The 21195-nt window shown below is 32.8% G+C and overlaps 5 protein-coding genes across 5 annotated transcripts; 2 read left to right on the forward strand and 3 right to left on the reverse strand.

The window, feature by feature from the left end:
- Positions 1–3022: 3022 nt before the first annotated feature.
- Positions 3023–7360, forward strand: Tsp_06228 (exocyst complex component 1). Its single transcript, XM_003378236.1, has 22 exons — positions 3023–3149; positions 3202–3332; positions 3393–3488; positions 3546–3615; positions 3959–4108; positions 4197–4342; positions 4395–4496; positions 4563–4695; positions 4750–4859; positions 4918–5055; positions 5130–5235; positions 5301–5425; positions 5495–5602; positions 5670–5707; positions 5766–5836; positions 5952–6067; positions 6130–6213; positions 6283–6514; positions 6546–6670; positions 6745–7061; positions 7168–7280; positions 7302–7360. The coding sequence occupies exons 1-22, from the start codon at positions 3023–3025 to the stop codon at positions 7358–7360; spliced, it is 2697 nt and encodes an 898-aa protein (XP_003378284.1).
- Positions 7361–7497: 137 nt separating this feature from the next.
- On the reverse strand, positions 7498–8428 carry Tsp_06227 (chromatin regulator subfamily B member 1). Its single transcript, XM_003378237.1, has 4 exons — positions 8325–8428; positions 8094–8221; positions 7842–7996; positions 7498–7692 (listed from the first exon to the last, which is right to left on the reverse strand). The coding sequence occupies exons 1-4, from the start codon at positions 8426–8428 to the stop codon at positions 7498–7500; spliced, it is 582 nt and encodes a 193-aa protein (XP_003378285.1).
- Positions 8429–8507: 79 nt separating this feature from the next.
- On the reverse strand, positions 8508–9700 carry Tsp_06226 (chromatin regulator subfamily B member 1). Its single transcript, XM_003378238.1, has 7 exons — positions 9692–9700; positions 9629–9655; positions 9438–9466; positions 9293–9322; positions 8886–8979; positions 8713–8818; positions 8508–8653 (listed from the first exon to the last, which is right to left on the reverse strand). The coding sequence occupies exons 1-7, from the start codon at positions 9698–9700 to the stop codon at positions 8508–8510; spliced, it is 441 nt and encodes a 146-aa protein (XP_003378286.1).
- Positions 9701–12095: 2395 nt separating this feature from the next.
- Tsp_06225 (H/ACA ribonucleoprotein complex non-core subunit NAF1) lies at positions 12096–13841 on the forward strand. Its single transcript, XM_003378239.1, has 5 exons — positions 12096–12114; positions 12201–12552; positions 12690–12722; positions 12944–13017; positions 13099–13841. Exons 1-5 carry the CDS (start codon positions 12096–12098, stop codon positions 13839–13841), a joined length of 1221 nt encoding a protein of 406 aa, XP_003378287.1.
- Positions 13842–15102: 1261 nt separating this feature from the next.
- Tsp_06224 (kinesin heavy chain) lies at positions 15103–21181 on the reverse strand. The gene is made up of 19 exons (XM_003378240.1): positions 21049–21181; positions 20542–20573; positions 19300–19461; positions 19077–19230; positions 18946–19001; positions 18625–18712; positions 18396–18520; positions 18235–18339; positions 18020–18168; positions 17789–17937; positions 17512–17720; positions 16834–17436; positions 16678–16773; positions 16485–16602; positions 16250–16409; positions 16023–16168; positions 15705–15901; positions 15441–15577; positions 15103–15370 (listed from the first exon to the last, which is right to left on the reverse strand). Exons 1-19 carry the CDS (start codon positions 21179–21181, stop codon positions 15103–15105), a joined length of 3087 nt encoding a protein of 1028 aa, XP_003378288.1.
- Between the last annotated feature and the right edge of the window lie 14 nt (positions 21182–21195).

A 21195-nucleotide genomic window follows, 5' to 3' on the forward strand; every position in this document is an offset into this window, starting at 1 on the left:
CATTCAGCTCTCCAACTGCTTGCGGATTAAACCTTACATCCTGTTTAATGTGTACTCGTTTCTATTACTTCTTCAACTAGTACTTCTTCGTACTTTCTTCAACTAGTCCATGGCGATTCATCTCTGTTTCGTCGTGTTTGAGTGCATTTATGCAAGAATGGCAAAATTAATTGCAATTTACCATTGCTTCTGTTCAACTGCATTCGTTGAAGAGTAACATAGACAGGTTAATGTACATGTTCTTTATTTAAGTGAAGCAGCTGCTTCATTCTATGAATAGAACTTGTATTTGGATGTGGGCTTTTCTAATGAGCTAAAATGGCACATGAAATGGCCTGGTGCGACCGTGATGACACAAGTAATCCAGTAGTAATGAACTCATTTCATTCATGATTTCAGGATTTTTCTTGTGAATATATAAATCGAGTATATATCATTCATCCAATTTCGTTACGTAGTCCCATTTTATGGGTAAATGGGATATACTCAGCCTGCAGTACAGACTATTTTTAAGTCTTTCTACCACACAACCAAAAAGCACCGCATTAAGAAAAATGCAAAAGCTGCTAAGAGTTCACTGTCTGTTCATTAACAACTCTACTGCAGTCAACAGAACATTTTCATGGTTAAACTGGATCTTTGTCAAGCGCACACTATAAAGCGGCTCACTCAGGTCAAATTAGCGCTATAGCACCAACGTAAAAGAACAGAAGTAGACAGCCATTAGGTCTGCGATAATCGGCATCAAGAACCCATTTCCCACTAGGAACACAATGACAAAACCTGACACTGCTGAGAGGATTTAAAAAAATTCTTCTTCACCAAAACGAACCGCGTTTTGCTGTTCATCACCTACATCATGCATCATCGGCATCAACAAACGCAATGCAAAAAGTGCTCAACGCAACTCCTATTTATATACATGAGCATAGAAATTTATAGAAACTTTTAGAAACTAAAATTACTTGATTGTATTAATACTGTAGCGTTATTTTATACTTTTAAAAGAAATAATATTATACGCAAAATGCTTTTCACACTTATAATGTTCAGAAATAAACGTGATTTCTAGTTGTTCAGCTTCTTTTTTATTTTAATAAAAAGTGATACGATCAAATTATTACTGTTGCGAACATACACGTCACTGAGAGTAGACCGTATTCTGACTCTCAGGAGCAATGGGCAGCATTTCGGACTTTTTCAATTCTAAACCTGACCATCACTATGATGTACATATCAGCAACACCAGAACTCGACCGATGGTAGAACTCCAGCCGTCATGTTGTTTTCTAGCTCAATCATCGAGTGCTTGAACAGAGGAGACTTAGGCGGTTTCTGATTTAGCTTCAACAACTGGTTGGGATTGTCATATCTTGCCCATTCTTTCTTTGTCCTCCCTTTTATTATTGGCTGTTCACGGATAGGCTGTTCTCAGTTGAACGATAATTGGTGAATGAATTGTGCAATATGATTAGCCATTTAGGTTGGATCTGTGGTTGTCTATCAAAATTTGATCTTTGACCTCGTTGAGTAAATTAATTTACGACGTTGTTCAAATTGTAATGATATTCTACATTAGTTTGGTTATAATATTTAATATTTTCTTTAATTTTTTACTTTCTTGTAAGGGTGGAAACGTCTTTAAAAGTTGTGCTTATAAAATGCTTCATAGTTTGACATTTGACTGATTGCTGAATATTATAATTTCATGTTATAAATTGCTTTTCTTATTTAATTTCTTCAAATTTATCTTGATCAACAAATAATATGTTTTTTCGTGATTTAATGTTAATACTGGTTTAATATGTTTACTCCTTGAAAATAGCATTTTTCAGCAAAGTGCCGCCATCAACAAAAAAAGATCTTTTTTCGTTTTCTTAAAATTAAAATTTAAAACAAGCAAAACAGTCGTTTTGCACTTTCCCAGAAAAATCTACATTGTTTGGCAATCAATCGTTGGGTAAGTGCACAAATCTTCGTCCTACAAGCAACAGAGAGGAAGCTCAATTGCACATTCGTTGTTCTTCCAACACAAATCATCAAACTTTTCCACCATTGAATAATTTATTCATAAGGCGATTTTAATACAAAGCGAAGATGAGCAAACATAAACTCGTCCAACATTGCAGTTGTCCAGCTAAAAGCGAATAATGACAACAGTGCCAGCAGCTTAGATCAAACAAATATAAAATTTTTCATAAATATAATTTCTTCAATTTTTAGAACATTTATCATGCATATTATGTAATATGTTATTATAATTTCTAAAAATATGATGAGAATGAGTGGAATGCAACAACCGCTAAACAGGGAAAAGCCAGAAAGAAGAACAACAAAAGCAAGACAACGCAAAGTAGGTATAATTTGAAAATAGAGATAAAAACTGACCAATTAGATTGTTCATCAGGCCGACGTATTAGCTGAAGGATTCGTTTTTGCCTAGTTTCAAATAGAAACAGAAAATCCAAAAAAATGCTGTTAAAATTAAAAACAAAATATAATATTATTAGACGTGTATAATTTTCGTTCAAGTTCAAAGTTTCAAAGTATTTTATTTTGCTTCATCTATTCAACTTGCTTTATTTAATACTGTAGAAAAGCGAAAAATGCCGGTAGTCATTAGTAAAATTTTTTTGAATTTTTGTATTAAACTTTAAAAAAAATACAATTTAAAATAAACATATCTAAGTTAGTGAATATAAATTATTGAAAATTATGATTTGGTGATTTATTATTTGTTTGATAACAATGATAGTTATGTTCTTGTATTACAGTAATTTTTTTATCATAATTTCTCTTATTTTTTAGGTGAAGAACTTTTATTTAGCTTGACATTTAATGCAGTTGACATCAATTTGAGTTTATTGTAACTAATGTGATTGATGTAATTTTTCTTTTACACGCACATTTTAATTAAATCATTGAAACTTAATTCTACAATTTCAGATAGCCGCAGTTGTCCAGTAAATTTTCTACTTGCACACAGTTCAGAGATTAATCATTGTAAAAAAGTTTATCTTCGATGGATCTTTCAGTAAAGCAGTTCATCCAGCGAGAAGTGTTTGAAGAAATTGACGAGCGAATAATCACTTTCATCAGTGTATTTAGCTCGTCAAAGAAGAAGAAGCGGTCTTTTCTTTGTGTCACCAGTAAGCTGTTTGAATGTTTAATAATAAATTGCATTTGTTCATTTTGTTTCAGTTTCTTATTTTCATCCCGTCACTCTTCGTTTACACGAACTACGTATGAGTGACAAGGGAAAACAGTTGACCATGCTCCACTCGTGGCTTTTTAAGGAAATCAAGTTAATCGACGGTATCAACCCCAGAAAAGTATCTTTCTTATTCATTTTGACATGATGCTTGTTTTGTTTGAAAATAATTTCAATTTAGAGTATTCCAGAGCTAGAAATAACAACTGATAAAACTTATCGGTGGGAAATTTGTAATGTCAATGAAAAAGAAAGTTTTATCCGTCAAATGTGGAAAGTATGCAATGGAAGCGAAATATTCTTGCATTGCGTATCAGTGTTTCTATTTTTTAAGGTGTGCCATCGGCATTTAGCTTCACATAAACCAGAATTTGTAAACATTTCAATTCCCGTAGAAGAGATGGGTAAAAAAGAACATATGTTATTATATTAGTAATGGTTTGAATGTGCATAATTCATACTGCTTTATTTTTTCTCAGCAACGTCATAATTTACTGTATAATTTTTTTAATATGTGAAATTATGACTGTTTTTTTGTTGATAATACAGTAGAAGCTGATATTTCAATATTAACTTTTGTAATTTAAATAACTGTTATATACCTATTAAAGGATTTGCAGAATATTTTAATTATATAAATGAATAATTAATCGAGAGTATGAATTTAAGGCTATACAATGGCTTTTTTCGATTGTTTTTAATTTTAATTACTGTAAATATTATTAATAATTGTAAAAAATTATTCAGAATGTCGTATAAGTCAAGAATCAGAATCTTTTGCTGGTACGACTTCAAATTTGGACAACAAAGAAGAGTTTCATACAATTTCACCATTGGAAGAAAATGATTTTAAAAATCTTCTCAGCAAGTACAATATGAGCATTGCTGATGCGCAGAGTTTTTCTGATAAATTGCATCAACAGCTGTCCATCTTAGACAAAGCAAGCATTTCTTATTCTAGATATTTTATTATCGCAATTTAAAGATGGAAAATTTATTTTTCAGACTAACATGCAAGCGATTGTTGGCAGTGAGAGACAAATTGCCGAATTGTTGAATCAACTTGATCTTTTATTGAGTGATTCAATAAAAATTGAAGAAACACTGGACACTTATGACCGGCTTTTAGCGGTATGTTTAGTTAAATATAATTTGATTTATAATTTTCTGAATTAATTTGCAGCATGTCCAACAAGGTGTGGAAATGATGGAAGAAAAAGATATGCTTTTTAACGTTTATTCAACGAATCGTATACGCTTGATGGATGAGTTGACAAATTTTTTGGTTGGACAAGCTTATTTGAATTCAAAATTTTTCATTTTACATTATTAGTTAATTAATGAATTGTAGACGTGCTTGGATTTGAGCAATGCAGATTTTTCTGTACTCAGTGCTTGTAATCTTTCGGATCCTAAGAAAATTTTGGAATGCACACGCGCCGCGATGAACCTGCAGAAGTGCATTGATGCCGTCGTGAGTCCAGGTGGAATATTACAATTTTTACAGTATTACCATTGTTTGTGAAATTTTATTGCAGGGATGGAGCAGATGGTTGCTTATCAAGAACAAATGCAACTTTTTACTCAACTACAAGAGAAATTCTCCGAACATTTTGTAGCTCATTTGACGGGCGTTTTTCGCGCCGTTGTATATGCTTCATCATTTTGCATTGTTGTTTCGTTTTTTTAGTAGAATTCATTTTAAGGTGAATGAAGCTAAAAGTTTTCAAGATGAATTGACAATGCCAAAACACGATGTCACTTATGGTCTTTTGAAGCCATTTTCAGAGCTGATTCTTTGGCTAAAAACATCCGTTCCAAGAGGCTATTTTATCATTCTAAAAGTGCGCTTACTGTAAATTCACTATTTTGCATTATTACAGTTGAATAATGTTCTGTTTTTTGTTTTCTAATTTAGCGATATGCAGATGTGAGGAGGGAAGTGAATCGTACAGAAATGGGAAAATTTGTTTCCGATTTGCAAGTGCGGATGTCGAAAATTTTCTGTTCCCAAAGCAACACTCGTAAATTTTCCATCATGAATTATGTTTAAGATAAAATATATATATTTATTTAAATATCCGTTCAGCTAGTTCAGTTCAATCGACTGATTTGTTGAAAATGTTGAAGTCATATTCGTCGGTGAGCAGCACATTTCACGAAACGTTTCCAATATTCAGTATAAGCGCCAAGGAAAAGCAGGAAATGAACGAGGTAATTTTGATCGATAATTAACCAATTTTTTTTTTGAAATTTGGTTTTCTATTTATGAAAATATTTCAGGTTATAACGTTGGCGTTTAGCCGTATTGAAGAGGAAATTGCGATTGAAGAAAAATTTTGCTGTTGGTTTTTTCACATCAGCGGTCCTCACACTCTGCGGCCTAAGCACGTAAAAATGATATTCTTTTTTGCTTTCCATTTTTCACATTTCAATTAATCACCTATTGTTACTGCAGGTTGCCGAATTTCAACAGAACGAACAATATTTCCAAGGGTTATTATGAAAATTATTATTATTATTTTATCAGTTGTTAATTTGTTCGAAATTTCAGCTTCGATCCAAACGATTTGATCAGATCACTTTTGAGCAAAATATACAGCTCTGTGGATGAACTGTTTCAAAGTTTTTTAGATTATTTTGAAAGCAAAAATCCTTTGTGAGTGGAGGAAAAATATATTATTCATCCATTTTTTTAAAATTGATCACGGGTATATTTATTGTTCTCTTAGGTTGACAGTTTACCTTCTAAGTGCTTTAACGGATCGTGCGTTGAGCAATGAGAACGGTTCATACGCTGCCAGTGTTACTGGAAAAATTATTGTCCATTTGAAAAGACGATTTGATTCTTTCATGGTTTTTTATTTTTTAAATGCATTTTAAAAAATTTATCATGCATATATATATATACATTGTAGAAGGTGAATTCGAAATCATTTTGCATTTCCAAATCAACAAAGAAAATCAAATATGGAATTTTGCCGGCACTAACAAAATTTCTTGTACTACATCAATTTTATAAATATCTGTTTTGGTTTTATTTGTAATTTCATTTTTATTTTATTTTTAAGTTATTTGCTCAAGAAATTGAATTAGCATATGAAAATAGAGAACGTCGAAGTGATGTGGATCGATGGTATCCGAATTTTGTCAACTCACTTTGGGATGGAATTGAAGTGGCTGCAACAGATCCGAATGGCAAATCTCCTGCGTCGATTGTTCGAATGGAAAATTATCACGTTCTGCATTGTAAGCTGATTTGCTTCTTCTTCTTCTTCTTTTATGCTCTTGTTCATTGTGGTGGTGGATCTTGCTGTTTTGTTTTGCTTTTCAGCAATTTTGTCACAGTTGAAAATTGCATGCTTGATTTCTATGCGCAAAGAAACGAAAGAAAAATATTTCGCAGCAATGAATGCTTACGTCAAAGAAATCATGGGAAAACCTTTCGAAAAGTTGCAAGTAAGTTTGTTGAGTTGCAGTTGCGATTGCAGTTTTTTCTTGCAATATTGCCTATTGAAATGATTTGACTGTAGATATTTTTTGACAATGTTTCTCGATTCATCGATCAAGGTATGAAAGCTGAAGATATAAGCTATCAGCAAGCGTTCAACAGGCAAGAGTTGAGACGCATTGTTGGCTTCTATCCGCTCAGCGAAGTTCGCAGAGGAATCGAACAATTGTACGACACCACAGAACAGCATCTTTCCGACGAAAAGCATCTGTTGCAAGTTATATGGAGAAATGTGCAAAATGAATTTATTCGACAATACAAAAAATATGAGCATCTGATCAATACATGCTATCCGAATTCCAATATACAGATGGAATTCAGTTTGGATGATTTGTTGTCGTGCTTGAGCGAAATTGCTCGACAGCATTAATTGCATTACTTTTTTATAAAGTAAATTTGTATGATTTATGCAACTGATTTTGTTTTTATAATTGCAAATTCAAAGCAGGCCTGGTGATGGATGGGGTGTGCGTAGTGCATGCGAAATTGTTAAGTTGGATCCAATTCACCATGTATTGGCCAGTCGCCGCATGCGTCTCGTATTTCTGTCTTGGTCACGTATTTTTTTCTCCATTTCAGCGTCAGTCAACGTTTCCAAAATCAAACTCCACTGTTCGGCTTCGGAAGGTGTTCGGTAAGGGTTTTCAATAATAGGAAGTTGGGATTCACTATTAGAAAGAAAAGGGAATGAATGAATAAATTAATAATAATGAATGTGCACGTGTTTTACAAATAACAGTACACTTGGTCTCTCTTTGCATGTCTCTCTGGTTATTTACCTGAATGCATACGTTCTTTGATGCCATGCCAGCTGACCTCGTATACTGTATGCAATGATTGGTACGAATTCTCCTCCAAGTCCCAGCTCAGAGCAGAACTGTATCGCAAATGACTCTGGGCAGTTATTAGGATCTGACATATCCCATTCGACTTGATCAACCAGAGACAAGTTTCCTACGTGAACATTCAACTAAAATAAAAAGTCAATTACAAATATACGGTAAGTATGTTTTTTTCTCTTTTATAAACTGAAAAATGGTGATAAATGAAAAAAAGAAATTCTTAAAAGTTACACAAGTAAGTAATTACAATAGTAATTAATTTTACCTTTAAAATTACCCTTTGATCGGGTTCATCGGAAAGTAGATTATCTGCGCAAAAAGCATCCAACTGTTGTCGTATGCTTTGTGCGATAGCTGGTATGAAGCTAGCTGGTGGCAATTCGAGATCATCACAAAGAATTTCTGCGAACATCTCAGGTGTTATCACAGATTCTTAAAAAAAAGAAAGCAGACAACAAACAAATAAATCATCATTTCTTTCTTCTTCTATATTTGCTTTATTTATCCATGCATAATTGAGAAAAATTACCATTTTTATTCCACGTAAATGAATCTCTGAGTTTGAAACCATCCAATTCCATATCGAGGCGAATTGGAACAAGCACTTCAGGTTGATTTGCATTCAGTTCAATTAGATCCACTTTTGTATCATCGTGACTTGAAAAACAAGCAAGGAAAAAATGGAATATTATCCCAAATATAAATAATATACAGTTGAGAATTGAGAAAAAAAAATTACCAAAGCGGAAACGTACGCAACTTTCGATGACCTATTCGACAATGAGCAACAGGCGTTGAACAAGGTACAGCATCTAGATGATGCGATCCGCTTGCAAACTGTCCCAACCACATTGCTCGCTTCATTTTATTATTGTCTCTGCAATCGATTGATTACAACATGAACATAAATTTTACAATTTTTTTTAAAATTTCTTTGCAAAATTCACTTGGTAGCAGCTATCAGTTGACCATCACCGTAACTGCTCAGAGAAAGTGCTCTGTATTTTTCATCATTGCCATTGAGCACTTCATCCACTTCACTTGCCCGCATGAGCATAATATTTGTCGATAATGTATTCTGATTGAAACCTGGGCAATGGAATAAGAAATTTAAAGAATTTTTTTTTAATTAAATAAAAATTCCATACCTAATTCTTGCATTTTCTTCTTCTCTTCCTGTGTAGCCGTTCGCCTCCACAGTTGTGGATATTTTTTATACAAAGCTCCGCGAAATAGTTTCATATAATTGCCAACCTGTAAATTTGAAATTCAGTAATTTTATAAACAGTTCAGTTCAACAAATCATTTGCATCTTATTCACCTCGGAGCCTATGTAATAACGTTCTCCACTTTCATCCAGGGCAAATGACTGGGGTCGTTCTCCAAATGTTTTATTTGGAGAATGCATTTCCGACCTAAACAGATAAAATGCTATTCCTAACAAAAAGTGATTGAATTTTTCCTCTAATACTACAATAAATGTATTTCACTGCTCCTATAACAAGTTAGTTTTCTATAATTCTGAAAAATAAAAAAAGCACAGATCACTATTCACATACACACTAGCAGCAACACAAAGCACAGAATGGGATTTTTTCATTTGTGCACTAAACTATATAATTATTTTTTTTACTCATCAATGAACAAACAAGCACAAGCAAGCAAGCGTTACACAATGGGATTTTTAAATCTCTCATTAACAATTCAACTACTACGCCTAAATCTTACCCAGTTCTTCTTTTTTTACTTGCGTTTAATCTGAAAATGAAATAACATTATCCAAAGAAGTTCAACTTTTAAACATTCGGCTAAAATGTATCGACAGAAAAACTAATAAAAATATTTTCATATTGTGTTTAATGTTATATAATACTGGTCATTTCGATCATTAACGTTCAGCATCTGCAAATTTCGTTTTAATTATTTAAAATTAACAGTTATTACATGCCAAAATTATTATCTATCAACAATGAAGAAGATTGAAATAAAAATCAATAAATATTTCGAAAATCTATCCTTAGTAAATTATTATTTTTAAATTATCAGCTGTTTTTATTTACATACATACAATTTAAAAATCATGGATGCTCCCTTCAAAATAAATGATAAAAAATAATTTTTAAATACCATTATCATCATTATCATTGTATAATTTATCTTTCAGCATTCATGTAAAGAAATAAATGACGAGTTTTGTTTGTAATGAAATCTATTAAATTAATAGACAAACTGGTTCTTCAGAAATAGGCGCCTAGAAATTTTTGAAAATGTTTATTCAATTTCCTGTTTTGAATATAAATGTCAAACAGCATATGCTAACATAAAAACACACCAGAAATAGATAAAATGTATCAAACACTGTTTTTCAAAAAAAAATTTAATATATATCCATTCAATTTGTTGATATATAACCCAATAAATTATATTTTAAAATGTAATAATGGTGATGATAGTAATAACAATAAAATCGTGACATTTTCACAAGCTAAAAGAACAGCTGAAAAATGAAAATGTTATTAGACGGATGTGAATATAATAAGAGTAGACAACATATTACTATGTTTAAATTAAACTTATGCAAAAATAAACGCATATTTCACTTACGGTGCCATCGCGTTGCTTCCAAAAACGTTATTGCCTTTAATTACAGTATACTGAAAACTTTATCCAAAAATGATAAATAAGAACAATTAATTCCAGAAAGTTTTTGGCAATATTTGAATGTTGTCTGAAAAATTGTTAGAAAATTCTTTTCATCTACGATTTTTTGTTATACGCAATAAATAATAAGATTCAATTGATTACTGATGAACAAATAATTTTGTAAATAAAAAGTTCAAAAATTCTCAAAGCTAATAAAAGCATTTCTACAAATTCGATTTCTTATCAAATAGTCACTTCAGCAGTAAAGAATAAACGTATTTCAGGTTTAAAATTCAAAATTTATTCCAGTGTAGCACATGCAATTGAACACATGATGATGCTTCATCAATATAAGAACTCTTTGATTGGTTGTTTTTATTTGTGTTTGATTGGTTGAAAAGTTTTCATTGTTCTCCTATGCATGATTTGATTGATGACTCATATTTGCCTTGCGTACAGTGCTGACCTCTGACGTACAAATTGAACTTGGCGACTTGCTGCGTAATCAGTTTATTTGAGTATTTCATTACTTGGCAATTAATTTCATCTGTGCTTAATCAAGATTACAAAGAAATGAGTTTGACCAGTTTATTTCATTATCGAAACAGTCAGCCACAAGTCAGGTCATGTCGTAAATGCTAATCAGGCGCAAAGAAGCCAATTATCTGATCAGTGCACTCGATAGATCTACGCTAGTGATAGTAAAAAAACCAGTTTGTGATCAGCTGTGAGATTCTATGCTTTAAACACTACCAGTTTGAACAAGCCCCTTCTCTTCAAATATTTTACGTATATTTACATAAGCAACACGCTCATTCATGTTTGTTTGTTAACAAAAGATGTAATCAAAGGTTATTATTAGCCATGTACTATTTTTAGAAACATCTGAAATACAAGTGAAACGTTTAACGTGTGTTGTTGCTGTTGTTCTTTTTTTTATTTCAAGACTTTTATATAATTTGTATTGTTGAAAATGATGAAGAATTGATTTTTCGACGTGTCTTTTAATTTACGAAAGGTACTGTTTAAAAAAATTCAGTTTAATAATTTTCCATAACAGATTTATTTGTTTATCTACAAACATACATCTGTTTGCTGAGAAGAGAATTATTTAATAAGAAAACTTTTCCCATTTAATCATTAGAGATGAAAAATTTTATCCAAAACATAATTTCGATGGTTATATAAAAATATCAAATTATATTATTGTAGCAGTAGAAGTTTTATAACAGTCTGAAAGTCAGTATAGCATTATCTTGGTATTATTATATATTTTTTTAACCATTTTTCACCAAATCCAATGCGAAAGGAAAGAACCAATCCATCACCAGCAAAAGCAACTAATCCTGCGCGATGAAAACGAGCCAATCAAACGCGAGATAACCAAACAATCATTTCTTCATTTGTTGTATTAAAATTTTTTTTATTTGTTTCAGTTTTTTTAGAATATTTAAAAAAATTAATATATTATATGATTGCTTCTAGAATTATTGTTTGATATTTATTTTCATTTTTTTCATAAAATTGAAATACAAGAATACAAACTGATCTTGAATTCATATTACGGTAGGCATTACACAACAATTTACCCGATGGCAGTGAAACTTTTTTGTGATATGTAAATTTGGTATGATATATGCAGTTAAATGTGTAAAACGTTTTATTTTTCACATTTTATTAATATAAATAGGACGCATTGGTGCTTTGTTGATTGAATTTTTGTTTGACGATGATTTTTAAATTAAAGTATTTGATTGTTTGTTAAGAGTCATTTTCCACATAATTTATTGCGCGAATTGGTCATGATATTTGTATAATTTTATTATAACAATGAGGAAGCTTTCTAACAATTTATGTTAAATATTCATTGTTTTTAATAATTTTAATAATGGTTTTTAAAATGTTCAGTGTTTATTTCATTTCATTATTATCAACAATTACTGTTCATTTGAACTATATAATCTATTTTGAAATTGTAAAAATTGTTTTTAAGGTTTTACGATGAATAACACATCGACGAAAACATTTTGTAATACTGATTCCCATTTGAATGCCAAGACTTTGTCTGCTGAAAGTTCACCTAATTCTGTTGACGATGGTCAAATTGAATGTGATGTTATGCAAGTTGTGCAGCAGTTGGTAGAGCACGTAGACGATGAGTTTACATCGAATGGTGGATATGATTTGAATAAATTTAATATTTGGAAATTTTGCTCAAGAAAATTCTCCGATTCAACTGCCTCAAATTCCAGTGCTGATGATGATAGTTCAATTTCAGATTCCAGTCTCGCTGAATTCAGCGACAGTTCTGATATCAGCGTTGATTCGGAATCGAATCTTCTATGGTATGTCTATTTTTTTTAGAATAATTTTTTTGTATTAATAATGAAAAATGATTTTTGTGAATTTAACATTGTTTTTAAACAGTGTCTTGAAAACCTCTGTTGCGGTTAGCCGATACAAGTACAATGGGAACTTAAAGGCGCCTAAAGTTTACGGCGAACTGTCTCCTGAAGTATTTTGATTTTTTTGTTGTATAAACTTCGTACATGCTCTGCTTTAGGAGTTACCAAAAATTGAAAGATTGTCGATAAAAGCATATGGCAATGTCGAACTATTAGAACTTGGAGAAATTAAATCAGTTTTTGAAAAAATGAGTATACAAAAAATAATATTATTATTGATATTTTTGTGTTGAATAATTTTCATCTGCTTTTCAGTTATAATACATTCCAGTGAGAACGTTCCACCGCTTGCAGAAAACACGATTGTTTTCAACGATTCAAGAAAATCAGTTGGCGAGGTATATAGTATATATTATATAAAACTGAAACAGTTAATAAGTTTGTATCAATCACGGAATTTTTATCAACACCCGTAGATATTTGAAGTGTTCGGTCTAGTGAAAAGACCGATGTATGTAATTCGCTACAACGACAAATCGGAAATTGAAGAATTGGAATTGAAAGAAAAGATGAAATTGTATTATGCAGATGACCCAGACTTCACTAATAAACTCATTCCTCTCAGTTTGATCACCAAAGGGAGTGACGCTAGTTGGATGCATAATCACGAAGTTCCGGAAGATGAAAGAGATTTCAGCGATGATGAAACGGAACGAAAGTGGAAATCGTCAATGCGCAAAAATTGCGCCAACAACCGTCAATGTGACAAAAGTGAACCGCCGATGATGAACGCTGAGGAAGTATCCAATTGTGCAAGGAAACGACAAAGAAACAACCAACGACGAAATGATAATAATTTCAAATTTGCCGAAGGTGTGCAGCAAGCAGTTCCAATGCCAGTGGATAATTTTGCCCAGAATGGTCAACGCTCGCAGTTGTACCATCCACGAAATTATCCTAACCCCACCAGATACGGCAGGGTACGGTATCCGGCGAGGATGGACCATAATCCGATGATTGCAGGCGGAAGCCGTTTCCACGCAGCACCGCAGCATCGTTTTCCAAACATGGCAACAATGCCTGCTTTGCGCTGTAGTCGTTTTGGGTCGACAAGAATGCCTGGAAACGTGCCGTTTCAACAAAATGGAAACCATGGATTCGCTGGATTCGGTACGCGCAATCCCCATTCAAATCCCTTCCGCAATCCAAGAGCACGTTTTCACAGATGAGCTTACTTTCTTTTCAAATGTTTAACTGAATCTTTCTTATCTATCCTATCTTTTAACATTATTTTACAACTGCACGCACTATGTAGTAGCAAAAACAACTTTAAAATCAACTATTCAAGTTGTTTTTTTCTAATTTACATAGTGAATAAGAACATTTATTATATTGACAATATATATTCTTTCATGAATTATACAAACCATTATCATTATCATTACAATCACACCAATATTACCTGACCGATTTCTCTACTGATAAATAAATACAGTAATATATCATATTAAAAAAAATTTTATTTATAATTTTTCCAAATTAAAAAGTGACATCAGCCAGTTGCGGTCTTCGGCTTTCCATTTTCCCATTTTGTAAATTTCACCGTGCTGCCTTCACGTTTCATCGCCTCAGCTTTGAGTTCTGGTTTCAAACAGTTGCGAACAATTTGCGCAGCTATTTCCGAATAACGGATGTAATTGATGCCAGCCATACGCCAATAGAAGAGAGTCATCTCGAATTTGCTATTCAAATCCTTCGGAAATTAAATAAATATGTTAAGCAGAATTTGAAAACAAAGCAATTATTTAAAAAAACCACAAGTACTGACTTGTTCGACCGTATGAACAATATATGTAAGCAAAACAACAAACAACCTTCTGCTCATGTATATTTTATACACTTATATATATATGTATGTATGTATGTACGTATGTATATGTATATATCATCGTACCAAGGTGATGTTTGTTAAAATGTAACCTATCACGAAAAGAATACGGGCACAATTTTTAAAAAGCGAGAGAGATTCATCAAAGTATCCGGTCAAACACCAGTTGCAAATATATTATGTACGTATGGTAGGTATATTTCAACATTGAAAGGCATTGAAAAGAAAATAAAAATTGAACTGCAACGAATTGAAATAAGTAACAAACAATGGCGCTGTTAATTATTGATTAAATTATTAAAGCGGTTACTTCAAACGAGGCTACTGACGACAAGAATGCACAAAAAATACATATATAGACTGCGGCACTACATCGAAAAGCAACCATATAACAGAAAAGCAAACCATTCTCGTAATACTTTTAAAAAATGCGCAATTAAAATTTATAAAATGAACGTGAAAGAAAAGAAAATCATCTCGGAAAATTAAAAGCAAAAATGCAGAAAAAAAAAATAACAGAATTTTGACGATGAAAAGAGTGATCACCACATTAAGTTGTGCATTCGAAATGTGCTGCTTATTGTAGTAATATTGAATTGAATTTAATTCACCGCTTGATTGATCAACGGAGCGTTGATAGTTAAGCCGTTGTTGCTTCGGATTCCATGCGACTGACCAGTCACTCCGACAGGATGCTGCCCAGGTCTTATAGGTTTAGCTTCAATGGGAAAAAAATAAGATTTGCATTTCCAGAAACAAATTTGTAAAATAATAATAACAACAATACCAATCTGGGCTGCAGGAAATCCACGTCTGACAAGATTCCGCTGACGGACAGCTTCTTTGATCCGTTCCACTTCAAACTGATATCTGCAAAAAACATCATCATCAAAAAATATCCAGAATAATAAGAAAAAAAACATTAATTCTTTTTTTGTACTTTTTCCTATCCTTCATGGCAGCCTCTTTAGCTTCTTTGAGAGCGGTTTCCAAACTTTTCACTCGTTCCATTGTTGCACGCAGACGTTTCTCCAATTTTGGCAATTCACAACGCAAATCTGCGTTGTCTCGAACCAGCTGAAAATCATTGAATTTGACGACGAATGAAAAAATTGAAATTACACCAATTTTTTTTGTTAAAAATTCCAAATTTTCAAATTAAAGATAAAAATAAATAAATTTTCTCTCAAATGCCGCTTTATACTTGTTTGTGAACTTTGGTAAGCTGATCCAAGTTGTTCTCCAGGAATAAAATTTTCTGCTTTTGCGCCATTGAAGAGACAAATTCTTCCTCTTCCGGGCCAGTTGGTGTGCGTTTGATGCGCTGCTGTAAATCTTGCACGAAAAGTTTTCGCAAATTGTGCAACGTCTGCAATTCCTTGGCAACCGTCTCTTCCAGACCTTAAACAAACGCCCCACAACAAAGCGATGATGAAACATAAATTCATGGCATTCGATATTATTATTATTATTATTATTATTATTATTATTATTATTATTATTATTATTATTATTATTTCACCTTTCAAGTCCTGTTTCGCTTGTTCTCGCTTGTCTGACAACATAGCCAATTCTTTGATGCGCTTGTCGCGTCCATTTTCTTCAGACTTTAGCTTTTCGTAATCGCTCTGCAACTGATCTTTGGTCAGTTGCAACTGATTCAACGAGCTGCAAAATCACAAACAAATTAATTAATTGAATGATGGAATAAATATGATCAAAAACAAACAAACAAACAACAACACTTACACTTGCAATTGATCGATTGTGTTATTTTTTTCCATAATTTCATCACGAAGGGCGGATAGTTGTTTCGCATGCGCTTCACGATGACTTTCCAACTGGGCTTCCAGAGCGCTTTTCAAATCCACCTCAGACGCCGGTGCAATGCTCACCTTGGCTACATTTTCTGCAACTCAACACAAATAACATTGAAAATAAGCGACAGCAAATTTAAATTTAAAAAAAATGAAAAACAAAAAACCTTGCGCCCGCAATTTCGCGCATTCTTCGTTCAAAGTATCGACCGCTTCTTCAAGTTGACGCTTCTTGTTTTCAACCTCTTTCATCGATGCGGTCAACGAATTCATACGAATTTCATACTGAAAATTACAATAATAATCGGATAAATAATAATATTGATAAATTATTATTTTTTTTGAAATCAACCAACTAACTTGTTGTATCAAGAGACGACAATCGGCCAGTTCACGTTCATTGCTTTCCAAACGTTGCGCATAATCCGACTGGAACGTGTCCAGTTGTGCACATTTCTGAATACAACAAAAGCATATAGTAAAACAGCAACAACAACAACAATAACCACAGTATACTTCGGATAATGTTTTAATTTCGGCTTTCATTTTTGTCAACAACAACCGTGCCACGGTGAATTCTTCATCGATGCGGTCGACTTTGTTCGGATCTTCCAAACTGACCTTCATCTCGGCAATGTTGCCGCCAATGATGCTTCCAACTTCGCAAAGATCGCGCACAATATTCGACAGCATATCTTGGATTCGTCGCTTTTGAACGGCTGTACCTTCTTTGATCTGCTGCAGCTCGCTTTGAACCTCATTCAGCATGATCTTTGCAGCAAAGAAGAAGATATTCATATTTATAATTATAATATATATATTATTTTTTTTATCAATATTCACCAATTTTTTCGACAATTCATCGTTCAGAGATTCGTTCTCTTTCACTTTCATCTCCACTTCTTGGGTCTTCTGATCGTAATTCATCGCCAGCTCTTCCAAAGCCTGCAGCACTTCTTTCACTTCCTCCTTGGCCGCATCATTTTCCATTTGAATTCGACTCATCTCCGACTGCAACACCTCGTAGTCGGTTTTCGTCTGCTTGATCAATTCTTCTTGTTCATTCAGCTGCTCTTTGAGCCGTTCGGCAAGCTGTGACTGTTGCTGAATCTCGTCATCCTGAGAAGAAGAACGATGATGATAATGATGATGCAATGGATAAAAAAATGAAAATTAAAATATTAAAATAACTACCTTCTCGTCGAGCTGCTGATAAAGACGCAAACGTTCCTCTTCATAACGGGCACGTTCCTCGTCGACCAGAGCGGCCGGCGTTGAAGTGACCATTGCCGCAGGAGCATTGGAAACCGAGTCCACAATCATCGATTCGGTCACCGACGGGGCGATCATGCTCTCGGTCAAATCGGACAAATTCACTTGTTCACTTTCTGGTATCGATTCACCTTTGAAGAAAGAAAAAAACAAATTTATGAATTATGAATTATTATTTCAAATTTCCCATCATTAATACCTCTCCTCCAACGTTCAATTTCCCTTTCGTATGCGGACAGTTGGGCACGCAATTTCAGCACTTTGTCGCGTTCACGTTCGAAACGTCGTTTCCACTCTTCGGCGGTCAACTCTTCGTTGACTTGTACCACATTGCTGATGGTCTTCGCCCTGCAACAAATTATCAAATTATTATTCAAATTCAATACTGATTTTGATAAATATTAATAAATGTTCTCTCTGCTCTTCTCACCTAGCGCCGAAAAGAAGCGTGGATTTCGTTTCTCCTTCGTTGAACGAAGCCGGCGAACAGCAGATCACAATTGTCGTACGGGCGTTGCCGCCCAGAGATTCTTGCAAAATCCTGGTCAACTTACTGTCCCGGTATGGAACGTGGCTTTTCTACAGAAAAAAGATAAACTCAAGTTCAACGATTCAACAAAACCACAAAAATCAATTCAAATTTACCGTCCCTTCAGCCAAAGCCGATATAACATTACCAAGAGCGGACAGAGATTTATTAATATTTTTCGCTTCATCCAAAATTGTACCTTCGGCTCCAGTTTTGCTGACCTGAAATGAATGAACAAATAAAAACACACATCTAATATTATCCTCCTAATTTTCACCTTTTCACTGCCAGCCAAATCCACCAAGTACAATTTGCCGGACAACTTTTTCTGCGTTTCAACATTCTCTTGACGTATATTAATAAGAAAAACACTATGACTTCTAGAACTGTGCTCATTCATATCTGAAATGATATACATAATTTGTAGCAATTTCAAATAATTTCAACTGAGCATACAAAATCAACTTCCAAATTTTATACTATTTATAAACACTTTTACAACTTACTCGTAACGGCAATATGACGATTCGCTTTTCCTTCTTCAATGGTATCCAAGACTTCTTCTGGACTTGAAACAAACCTTTCTGAACAGCCCTGAAATAAACATTTTCTTTTTTTTCGATCATTTTTTACAACTTTAACAAAACAAACTTTCATACATATTTGATTATTATTTTTATGCAAAACATAATCTCACATACAAAAATGTAAAAGGTCTTAATAATTTAATTACATTACTTTTTATTACACTTTTCCTTAAACCTTTATTTCTCAAATTTACTGAAAATTTTAAAGTGTAGATTCTGCCATTGAAAACTGTTGTTCACCTTCACGTAAGGAACTCTGTTTTTATCTTCATGGACTACAAGATTTGTCTTGGTCACTGAAAAGTAAAAACAACGATAAATACTATTATTATCGAATCAAAAATTCAATCAAATCACATCAAACTGCTCACCGTCCAGCAAATCACGAATTCTATCCATGTATATTTCAAAATATGAAATTTTAATATGAAATTCCAAATTTTCTTCCATCGAATAAATATGATTAAAAATATCGGAAACAATTCGTGGAATAATGCCCTGGTAATCTGGATCACCAATGACACCCTGAAAAAAATAACAATAAATCTTCATTTCAGATAACAATTTCACTAAAAAAAAACACCACTTGCTCACCTCCATTGTGAATGTTTTTCCACTCGACGTCTGTCCATAGGCAAATATGGTACCATTATATCCGCTAAGTACATCTTTCACAATAGGATAGGCGGACGCCAAGTACACTTCTTCTTGGGAAATGTTCGGCTTGAACACACGATCAAAGCTGTAAACTTTGCCCTGCAAACAAACAAACAACTTCTCATTTCATTCGACAAACATTCATCTGATCATCTAGCAACAAGTTGCCGTAGCTTAACTTTGAGCATACACCACACTTTCATGTTAAAAAAAAACTGCTTTCACCAATTATCGACAACAACAATTTCTGCAACACACACTTATCAATATTAACGCTGTATTTATTCCACGTATTTCACTTTTTAAAAATAACATTAACTACATTCGGAATAATATTTTGATAAAAAATTTTATAAAATCAACATTAAAAATTATTAGTGTTCCAAATAAAATATTCGCTGCTGTTAGAATACAACTTAATCAATATATACTTGTAAGGTACAACAGTTTGAAACATTCAATCCATAATAAATATAAAAACAATATTTACTATTCAAATGAAACGTCTCAACAAATATTCATCTATTACAAAGTAAACCCTACAAACTTGACTAGTGATAAAGACCCAAATTCAAAAGACGTTTCAATTTCTTAAAACAAATACAACAGAATTACCTTACAATGTGAATGGAAATGAAATACTTATTTCCATCATCAAATTACAAAAACACTTTGCAACGTATATAGTTACAGTATTCGTTTGAAAAAAACACTTTCTATCCTGAATGTATTTAAGATAATTACTACAATATAAATCGATCGATGTTATTGATCAACCCTTTCCGATTTGATTCGTCAAAAAAAATCAATTTCAACACAATCAGTCAATTAAACGATTAATAATGTTTCTTCAATATCCTTAAACATATAATAATCTTTCTTTTTCAGAAGCCCTTTATCATAATGTTAAAAGTGTTGTTTGAAAAATGAATTCATAGAATAAAAATAACATGAACGGTAAACGTTTTTTTACAAAAATTAACTAAAAATTATTTTCTGAAATAGTAATTTAAAAAAAAACTTGTACTTTTATTTGTAGTTCATTTAAAAAAATTCAAGTGTCAAAAAAGCCTCAACCAATCAGAATTACTAGTGTATTAATTGATTTTTCCTACCTACTTTTAGAAATGCATGCAAAAAAACCTGTTAAAAAGCATTTGTATTTTAAAGAAAACAAACCAGAACAGTTGTTCGCAAAAAACCCATTACAACTGAAATATGGAAAGAAGAGTGTGTTTAAAAATGCAGACAACATCAGTGCTACCAGAACCTCACTATATATATATACATACATACATACACATATATTCAATCAGACAGCAATAAAGTAAACACAATAGACGATTATACAAGAAAAACAGGTCAGCAGGCAACATTTTGTAGGAAACGTTTCATTGGAATTTCATGGCTATGTAAGTTTGACCTGAAAGAGTCTATTGAAAAACAAGCTCCACTGTACCTTTATCAAACATACTGAAAGCCAAAATTCCCAAACAGCCATTTACTGAGCATTTTAGCTGATGAAAGTTTTTTACACTGGATATGTGAATTTAATGACAATAATATGATAGAATACGCTATATGAATAATAAAAACAAACGTTCTAAACATTAATATTTACACAAAACCAACAACGTGTAGAACATAAAAGCATTTCAAAAAGTTAAATAAAACAAAAAAAAACACTCACGCCAAGGTTCACGCAGTCGTTGGTACCCGGAGGAAACTTTGGAATAAATTTGGAGGATGATTTCTCCTCAGATTCATTGAGCGGCCGAAATCGGCAGAAAACTTTAATTGACTCTGAAGCGGCTGCCATTATATCAACGGATC

The sequence above is a fragment of the Trichinella spiralis genome (assembly GCF_000181795.1).
Source record: "Trichinella spiralis strain ISS 195 chromosome Unknown Scfld4, whole genome shotgun sequence".
Classification (NCBI taxonomy): domain Eukaryota; kingdom Metazoa; phylum Nematoda; class Enoplea; order Trichinellida; family Trichinellidae; genus Trichinella; species Trichinella spiralis.

Bases quoted from the DNA above. Each gene is read 5' to 3' on its own strand.
- Tsp_06228 (XM_003378236.1), top strand. From the start codon at position 3,023: ATGGATCTTTCAGTAAAGCAGTTCATCCAGCGAGAAGTGTTTGAAGAA. The intron at 4,860-4,917 runs GTATATGCTTCA...ATTCATTTTAAG, and splicing joins CGGGCGTTTTTCGCGCCGTT to GTGAATGAAGCTAAAAGTTT. The intron at 5,603-5,669 runs GTAAAAATGATA...TTGTTACTGCAG, and splicing joins ACACTCTGCGGCCTAAGCAC to GTTGCCGAATTTCAACAGAA.
- Tsp_06227 (XM_003378237.1), bottom strand. From the start codon at position 8,428: ATGAAGCGAGCAATGTGGTTGGGACAGTTTGCAAGCGGATCGCATCAT. The intron at 8,222-8,324 runs GTTGCGTACGTT...TTGTTTTTCAAG, and splicing joins TGTCGAATAGGTCATCGAAA to TCACGATGATACAAAAGTGG. The intron at 7,997-8,093 runs GTAATTTTTCTC...CTTTTTTTTAAG, and splicing joins ATTTACGTGGAATAAAAATG to AATCTGTGATAACACCTGAG.
- Tsp_06226 (XM_003378238.1), bottom strand. The intron at 9,467-9,628 runs GTATGTAAATAA...CGAAATTTGCAG, and splicing joins CCATGATTTTTAAATTGTAT to ATGCTGAACGTTAATGATCG. The intron at 8,819-8,885 runs GTGAATAAGATG...TCAAATTTACAG, and splicing joins GTTATTACATAGGCTCCGAG to GTTGGCAATTATATGAAACT.
- Tsp_06225 (XM_003378239.1), top strand. The intron at 12,553-12,689 runs GTATGTCTATTT...GGGAACTTAAAG, and splicing joins TCGGAATCGAATCTTCTATG to GCGCCTAAAGTTTACGGCGA. The intron at 13,018-13,098 runs GTATATATTATA...AGATATTTGAAG, and splicing joins ATCAGTTGGCGAGGTATATA to TGTTCGGTCTAGTGAAAAGA.
- Tsp_06224 (XM_003378240.1), bottom strand. From the start codon at position 21,181: ATGGCAGCCGCTTCAGAGTCAATTAAAGTTTTCTGCCGATTTCGGCCG. The intron at 20,574-21,048 runs GTGTTTTTTTTT...TCCATATTTCAG, and splicing joins CTGCGTGAACCTTGGCGTGA to TTGTAATGGGTTTTTTGCGA. The intron at 16,169-16,249 runs GTAAGTGTTGTT...GTGATTTTGCAG, and splicing joins ACAATCGATCAATTGCAAGT to CTCGTTGAATCAGTTGCAAC.